The sequence below is a fragment of the Apodemus sylvaticus genome, chromosome 5 (genome assembly GCF_947179515.1).
Source record: "Apodemus sylvaticus chromosome 5, mApoSyl1.1, whole genome shotgun sequence".
NCBI classification, from domain to species: Eukaryota; Metazoa; Chordata; class Mammalia; order Rodentia; family Muridae; genus Apodemus; species Apodemus sylvaticus.
In genome coordinates this window covers 70,278,490-70,287,052 of record NC_067476.1, presented here as the reverse complement: position 1 = coordinate 70,287,052, position 8,563 = coordinate 70,278,490, and the positions used below count along the sequence as shown (strand labels likewise).

At 32.7% G+C, this 8,563-nt stretch overlaps 1 protein-coding gene across 1 annotated transcript; it reads left to right on the top strand.

The window, feature by feature from the left end:
* The first annotated feature begins 1,530 nt into the window (after window positions 1-1,530).
* Window positions 1,531-5,927, top strand: LOC127684381 (olfactory receptor 4C15-like). The gene is made up of 2 exons (XM_052181317.1): window positions 1,531-1,550; window positions 4,976-5,927. Exon 2 carries the CDS (start codon window positions 4,989-4,991, stop codon window positions 5,925-5,927), a length of 939 nt encoding a protein of 312 aa, XP_052037277.1. The 5' UTR covers window positions 1,531-1,550; window positions 4,976-4,988.
* The last annotated feature ends 2,636 nt before the right edge of the window (window positions 5,928-8,563 follow it).

Below are 8,563 nucleotides of genomic sequence, written 5' to 3'. Positions count from 1 at the left end.
CATGGCATGATTGCTTAGATATTTCCAAATCACCAAGACATCAAAAGAAAAGATCCATAATCCATTATGAAGATGGTGTTGGTAATCAGGAAAAAGTCCTTTTCTGAACGTTTCAGAAATAGCATGGAAAGGAAAGCTGAGACACTTAGATAACCCAGCTGAGCAAACTAGGGGAGATAGATAGATAGATAGATAGATAGATAGATAGATAGATAGATAGATAGATAGATAGATAGAGACCTGAAAAAAAGTAGTTCTTGGAGACCAGCTGAAAGGAATTTCTATGGGTACACATAGAAGCAAGCAATATTTCATTGGTACCTAAAAATATGAAATAAAAATATGATTGGTTTTTGAAATTAATCATAAAATTAATTTATTATCATTGGTGATCAAAATATTTTCATTTGTATGAAATGCATGAGTCAACTACTTAGATTAGCATATCATTTCCCCCCATCCTTTAGGTAGCTTTGAATGTTATTCACACTTTACATTAACAAGGAAATCTTGTTATTTATGTATTGATTAGAAGTTATCTAGTGGTGCAGTTGTTTGGTGCATGGTACTCATATATACAGATTGGCATGTCAATTAGCTTTGTTGCTATCATGGATGAGTAGGGAAGAGTGGGACAGTGTGCATAGCTGAACAAAGGGAGCACTGCCCAGTGTTAACCATCATGGAGGTGGTACAGCGACCACAAGTCCTTTTGTGAAAGTAATAGAAACAATGAAATAAGCCTTTGGATATTTAACTACATGACTTTTAGTGGTGAAAACAGCTAAAGATGATTCATTAGGAATGTTGGCAGTGTCAGTTGGTCCTTACATTAAAAACTAGATGTGAAATCCAAAAAATATGAAGGTGTGAGTGGGTTTTCTCAATATTATGGCAATTTAAGCTAACATAATTTCTTAAAACATTAATTTGTGATTATATTCTGTCAGACTATGAGCTCACTATGATAGTGAATGACCTGCAAATTTCCTAACTTTTTCAGAATTTCCAACACTATTAGTTTGGTGAGTTTTTTTGATGGTTAATTTTAAATATTTTTAAATTAGTCACAACATATATATTACAAAATGTATATAATTTCATAATTCACATCTACTTTATAAAATATAGTAACAATATCACTAAACAACTATTTCTTTGAATTTCTGACTTAATATTATCAGGATTAGAGTTTCTGCCTACTCCATTTCCAAACTGAGCTGATTCACTCATCCTTAGGCAAAATGATAGTTCTCCCTCTTCTGGTAGGCCACTATATTGATGCCTTAACTTACTCTGAAAATGATTTTCAGGTTTTCATGTTAGTTGTATTTTATAAATAGTGTGATGTGATGGTGACTTACAATTTTGTTATTTACCAATCAACCCTGTTATGAGAATTTTAGGAATTTCTGTGTTCCAGCCTGACACTGTATCATCATTTTATTTAATTGAAGACTGAGTTTACTAGTATAAAAATTATAAACAAAATCGTTATTTGGAGATATGTTTTTTGAAATTATTAATGGAATGAACCAATTCTATTATAAATGATTTCATTTTGAAAATATACTTGTTCTTTGAGTAATTTAGTTTTATATAGTATATATTGCAGTTGTTTAAAATAATGCTGAAATCAATACTCATACGTTCCTTTAATTTATAGTTTGCAGGATATCTTGGTACAAAATTATGTATTTGTCTGAGTGTAAATGCACAATGTTTTAATAGAATTTGAAGATGGATGGAGAGAGTATATGACACTTAAGGCTACCATAAGCTAAATGGTGAGTTTGAGCCCAGCTGTGTCTACAATAGACATTCTCAATTTTCTATCAAAGTGAAGAACTTTCAATTTATCTTTCATTTAGTCAAAGCTTGCAGTTTGTTATTTTTTTCTGTGACAAGTTCATATTATACAGAAATTGTTTGTTTTTCTTTTTGCCTATTTGAGAATTGAGTAATTTAATTTTCTTTCTACTTACCATTATATTTGGCCCAATTTTAATATACTTTTAGTTTTTCTGTATATTTATAATGTTGATACATGTCTACAACTAAACATGATGCTACCTGCCTTCATTCCCCTCTTATAATCCTCCCAAGTCAAATGCAACACACTTTTCACAACAAAATAATTCTCCTATTTTTGATAACTCACTGTACCATTACTTTTTCCCAGACATAAGATTCCTAATTTTACACAGTGAAACATGAGGAACCAAACGTTACCGAAATCCTCAGTAAAGAATAGTTGCCCATCCTTAGCACATATTAAATGTGACTATCTCCTCAGAATTAGGAGGTGTTGAAATTATTTTCCACATTCATGCTGGGATTTATGGTTTTCCTGATATTTTGTAGATAATTGCAGCTACATTGAGCTCACGAAGCTAATAGCTGCATCAAGTCCAGAAGGTATTTTACAGCACTCCTTTCCATACCCCAGCTATAACATTTTCCTCATTCTCTTCCATATTGTTCTCTGAGCACTGGTATTGTGGTGCAGGTAAATATAATTGCCCCATGGAGTAGTGATCATATTCTCTTATCCTCAGCACTTCTTGGTTTTATCTAAATTTGTATTAACACAAGATCAAAAAGGAAAATCCATCATATCACTCACATAGATTCATAAGATTTTATTACACAGCTTTATACTCCATGTGGTAGTCAAAATTATGAACATAAATATATTTGCCTAATCTAAACAACAGTTTTTTTTATATGTTGCTTAATTTCCAATCAACGTTCTCGTAGTGTTAATGGTTTCAATTCAGAATAGCTCTTGTTACAGATCAATCATTTTCTAAATGGTTTATAACCTATAACCCTTTTAATAGTAATATATGACCCTGTATTTACTCCGGTGGATGTTTTAAGACAAAGTTTAGAAACTTATGTATTCTAAATACATAAGAAAATATGATAGTACTATTTTGTCTGTTACCAGTGATTAGATTAAATAGAACATGACAGAAGCTAACAATCACTAACTTTTAGATGAACATAGAATTTGTCTACTTTACAATTTCCTACTCTACTTGGTGCTCCCTGGAGGAAGGCTACCTGAAGCAACTGTGCTTCCCCATAAGCCCTATTGATGCTCCTTCCTATTAGGAGCATTTACAGATGTTGAACCTGAGGTGTAGAGAATTGGGGGAATATTACATAACATAATTCATGACACAGTAAAAGGGGAGTGTCTGGACTTAAGCACAAGTCTGAGGAATTTAAAGTAAGTTTTTATACACTCCCTTGTATTTTGTATTTCTTTTCTTGGTTCATTTATGCCTTTGAAATATTCTGTAGAAGTATATTTACACCATTTCTTCTCTTTTTCTTCCTTCAAGTCCTCCTATCTTCTTGCTCACAACCCCATGCTGTGAAGCCACGCTTCATCCCTTTGGAGTTTCATTGCAACATTTGCAAGCAAGTATACTATGACTTATGACTTTTTATTTTGTGTAGTCCTTTGCCTAGCCTGCTTGAATTCTCATAAACATTGTTTACAAGCGTTTAATCCATTAATGAATATGTTTTATAGTAAATTCATATTAAATCACTAGCCATTTTTCCTCAAGATGGCATTTACAAGGCAAGGTGGCATTTTTATTTATTTTAAATAAATTTATTTATTTATTTTTATTTTAAATGTCTGTCTGTGTGCATACATATCTACTAGTCTCTGCTTGGTAAACAAAGTTCAGTAGAGGATTATGGTTCTCTTTGGATTTAAGCCACCACGTGTATGCTGGGAAGTTACCTAGGTCTTCTGGAATAGCTTCAAGTACTTGAGGTATTCTCTTCAAGTACTTCTCCACTCCCAAACAAGTTTTCAAAATTGACAAATGACTAAGTCTCAAGAGGATAAATTATATACAAGTAGTTTTTTTTTTCATGGTGGTATGAAAATTGAACTTCTTAGGAGAAATGTGAATTAGTTTTTCACTTCAGCTATATGGTTTTTAGTAATTTTCATAATCTGCTATTTGGTCCATCTTTTACTCTGTTGCTGTTTTTAATATGCCTTGTTCACACCTGAGCAAAGGAAGAAGGTTCTCTAAGTTTTAAAGAGAGATCAAGACTACAAAAAGACCAACTGAAGTTCTCACTGAAAAAACAAGACAATAAAACACAAAATAGAACAAAATACATGTTAAACATCTTTTGTTGTTTGAACTTTCCACTTCTATTCATAATTTTTCATTAAAAATTGTAACAATAGACTAAGCCCCCTATCATTCACTAGGACTCTGGTCTGAGCAGTTACTGTCTTTAAATTAGTTTCTCGTAGGTGTCATGACAACATAATTTTTCTAAAGTGGTGAAATATAAGTAGAGCTTTGTCTCCTTAATAGTTGTAGCATGTGTAATAGCAAACATTGCTCCACATCACATTTTCTTTCATGAAGTTTAGATTGATTCATTTTAAGTTCAATTCAACTTCATAGTTTTAAACACAATTAAAAACAAGCTGCATTTTTCAGTGTACCCTAAGGTACATGTGTTTCCTCTTCCTTTGGTAAATAAGATTCTCTGCTCATTTTAGTTTTTGTGTGTTCTCTGGCACTGCTTCATTAAATGTTGATGAGAGACACAATTAAAAAATTATGGCATTTTATATTACAGGAATATGATTTTAAATGCCTTTCAGTGCTGCTTTTCAAAAACTCCCTTGAGTATTATGAAATTTAAACCTTCAAAGATAAACTATTTTTATTTTCTAGCACATATGGAGATGTTCTGCTACAATATTTGAACTGTGATAAAGTATTAAATAATTTGTATCTCTTTGACCAGATATGGAACTCCACTCTTTAAAATATTCTAGTATTCTGTTTCAAAGGTAATAAAAGTCAGTGAAGATAATTCTGCCAAAAGAGGCACGTTTTTGTTGATGCTGATAATACACACTATATGAAACAACATGTTTTCTTTATTGCAGATTTATTTGAACAGATTTTACTTCTACTCTCTTCTTATGAATGATGCAAAACCAGACTGTTGTCACTGAGTTCATACTCCTGGGACTTTCTCAAAACCCAAAAGTTGAGAAGCTCCTATTTGTTATATTTTTGTTGCTCTATCTTGCAACAATTGGGGGCAACATGACAATTGTGGTGACTATTGCTTGGAGCCCTGCATTGCTGGGTTCCCCTATGTACTTCTTTTTGGCATTCTTGTCTTTATTGGATGCATGTGTCTCCTCTATTGTCACACCCAAGATGATTATAGATTTATTTTATAAGAGAAAGACCATCTCCTTTGAATGTTGCATGACACAAGTGTTTTCTGTCCACTTCTTCAGTGCTGTGGAGTTGATCATTCTGGCAGCTATGGCTTATGACCGCTATGTGGCCATTTGTAAGCCCTTGCACTACTCTTCCCTTATGAACAAGAGGCTCTGTGGCATCCTGGTGGGGGTAGCCTGGGCAGGGGGATTTTTGCATTCTATCATACAAATTATATTCACTTTGCAGTTGCCTTTCTGTGGCCCTAACTTTATTGATCATTTCATATGTGACTTGTTCCCATTACTCAAGCTTGCCTGCACTGATACACACATATTTGTCATTTTAGTGTTTGCTAACAGTGGGTCTATCTGCATCATTATCTTCTCCTTTTTACTTGTTTCCTATGTTGTCATCTTGTTCTCTCTGAGAACCCACAGTTCTGAAGGGAGACGTAAAGCTCTCTCTACCTGTGGGTCCCACATTACTGTTGTGCTTTTGTTCTTTGTTCCATGCATATTAATATATGCACGACCTACATCTCCATTCTCTTTGGAGAAAAATGTGTTTATATTAGCTGTTGTTTTGACACCATTACTCAATCCCATGGTTTATACTTTTAGGAATAAGGAAATGAAAAATGCCATCAGGAAAATGTGGAGAAGTTTATTAGTGGCTCCTGACACATACTAAAATAATAAATGTCGTAGGCTAGGGAGATAGTTCTGTGGAAGAAACAAAGTCTGTACTGTATAAATATATCTCTGCATCCCCTTTGCCTATGACTACAGTTAAGTATTGCAGTGTGTTTTTAACCTAGTGCTGGTATTTCTGAGACAGGTGAGATGCAGTTGAACTTTGGACAGCTAATCTATCATAGATCTAGCAAGTTCTAGGTCTATCCACAGACCTTGTTTCTAAAAACGAAGACAATGTTAAACAGATCAAGATACTCAAGTCCCTTTTCTTGGTCTGCATGAAAATTAATGGGCACTGGCAGTGCATTCATTGCATACACACACACACACACAGAGACAGAGACAGAGACATACAGGCAGAGGAATGAGACAGAAAGTCAAGAGACAGAGACAGGGACAGAGAACAAATATGCATAAGCACACAAGCAAAGAAGCCAAAAATATTTAGATATACTATAAAAAGTATACAGAAAGATTATATTATAAAAGTCTAAATGCACACTTGCTGCTAGATTTTCTCTTCTCAGCATGACTGGTAGGTATAGCCATAGGGGTTGATTAAAAGACCTTTGAATAATGACAACACGAGTTGATTTACTTATTATATCAATGTGGAGAGGGGCAACATCACAAGGTTATACTTCTAGATGAAATGTCACAGTCAATCATTGTCTGCTGAGAATACAAAAATATTCTTTTCCAGGAACAAACTGTTTTGTAGGCTATCTAAACCCAAAGTTCAGTTTTAATACATGAATTTATGGACAAGTGGAGAACACTTAACAAACTCATTATACATATATATATATATATATATATATACGTATATGTATATGTATATATAATTTATATATATATACATATTTATACATATATAAATTACTAATGAATTAAAAGAAGAATTGAAAAAGATATAAGTGGTCATGAACATGAGATGGAGAGGGAGGAAGAATTTGATTGAGAAAATGACATAAATGAGTTACCCATGTATAAAATTCTCAAAACTAAATTTAAAAATGAATAAAAACAATATTTATTTAGACTGCTCTTTAGAATTTACTCCTATATAATTTATTTTATTTTAAGAGACTGAGTTAATATGAAGATTAAAATATTTGTTTTGAGTTCACATTTCTTGTGAATTGACTGTTCATTATTGCTATATGAAAATCAAAAAAATGTTTACATTTTATACTGATAATTATAATGAAATATTATAAGATATTAGAATGTTTTCTATTCAGATTGTTTACTAAAATGTCAGCAAGTTTGTATTTAAAATTATGGAAAAATACGTAAACAAAACCAAGTAATAATTATTGAATTTTTACTTGTGAGATTTCAGAACAGAGAAATATAAAGAAAGATGTATACATAGAACCTGAAATATAGCTGTTGCTCTGTCATTTGACTTTGTTTTTTCATTAGATGTTGAAACAGCATTTGACAAAATTCACCATCCTTTCATGTTAAAAGTCTAGGAAATATCAGTAACACAAGACCCATACATAAAAATAGTAAAAGCATTATATAGCAAACCAGTAGCTAACAACAAACTAAATAGAGAGAAATTTGAAGCAATCCCGCTAAAATTAGGGACTAGAAAAGGGTGCCCATTCTCTCCATACCTGTTCAATATAGTGCTTGAAGTTCTAGGTAGAAAAATTAGACAACAAAAGGAGTTCAAAGGGATACAAATTACAAAGGAAGAAATCAAAATATCACTATTTTCAGATGATAGGATAGTATACTTGTGACCCGAAAATTTGACCAGAGAACTACCACAGCTGATAAACAACTACAGCAAAGTGCTGGGTTATAAAATTAGCTCAAACAAATCAGTAGCTTTTCTGTACTCAAAAATAAACAGATTGAGAAAGAAATTTGGGAAATGACACAACAATATAGTAATTACCAACAATATAAAATATCTTGATGTGATTCTAACCAAACAAGAGAAAGATCTGTATGATAAGAACTTCGAGTCTCTGAAGAAAGAAATCGAAGATCTCAGAAGATGGAAAGATCTTCCATGCTCATGGATTGGCAGAATTAATATGGTAAAAATGGCCATCTTGCCTAAAGCAACACACAGATTCAATGTAATCCCCATCAAAATTTCAACTCGATTTGTCATTGAGTTAGAAAGAGCAATTCTCAAATTTATTTGGAATAAAAATTACCCAAGATAGGGAAAACTATTCTCAACAAAAAGAGACCATCTGAGAAAATGACTATCTCAGACTTCAAGTAGTATTACAGAGCAGTAGTGATAAAAACTGCATGGTATTGGTACAGAGGCAGACAGGTAGGTCAATGGAATAGAAATGGAAGGTCAATCGAAGACCAAGAAATGAACACACACACCTATGGTCACTTGATCTTTGACAAAGAAGATAAAATCATCCAGTAGAAGAAAGGCAACATTTTTAACAGATGGTGCTAGTTCAACTGGAAGTCAACATGTAGAACAATGCAAATTGATCCATTCTTATCTCCCTGTATAAAACTCAAGTTCAATTGGATCAAAGACTACCACATTAAACCATATACATTAAATCTAATAGAAAAGAAAGTACAGAAAAGTCTCAAACACTTGGGCACAGGGCAAAATTTCTAAACAGAACACCT

Excerpts from the sequence above, each read along its gene's own strand:
- LOC127684381 (XM_052181317.1), top strand. The coding sequence starts at position 4,989 with ATGATGCAAAACCAGACTGTTGTCACTGAGTTCATACTCCTGGGACTT.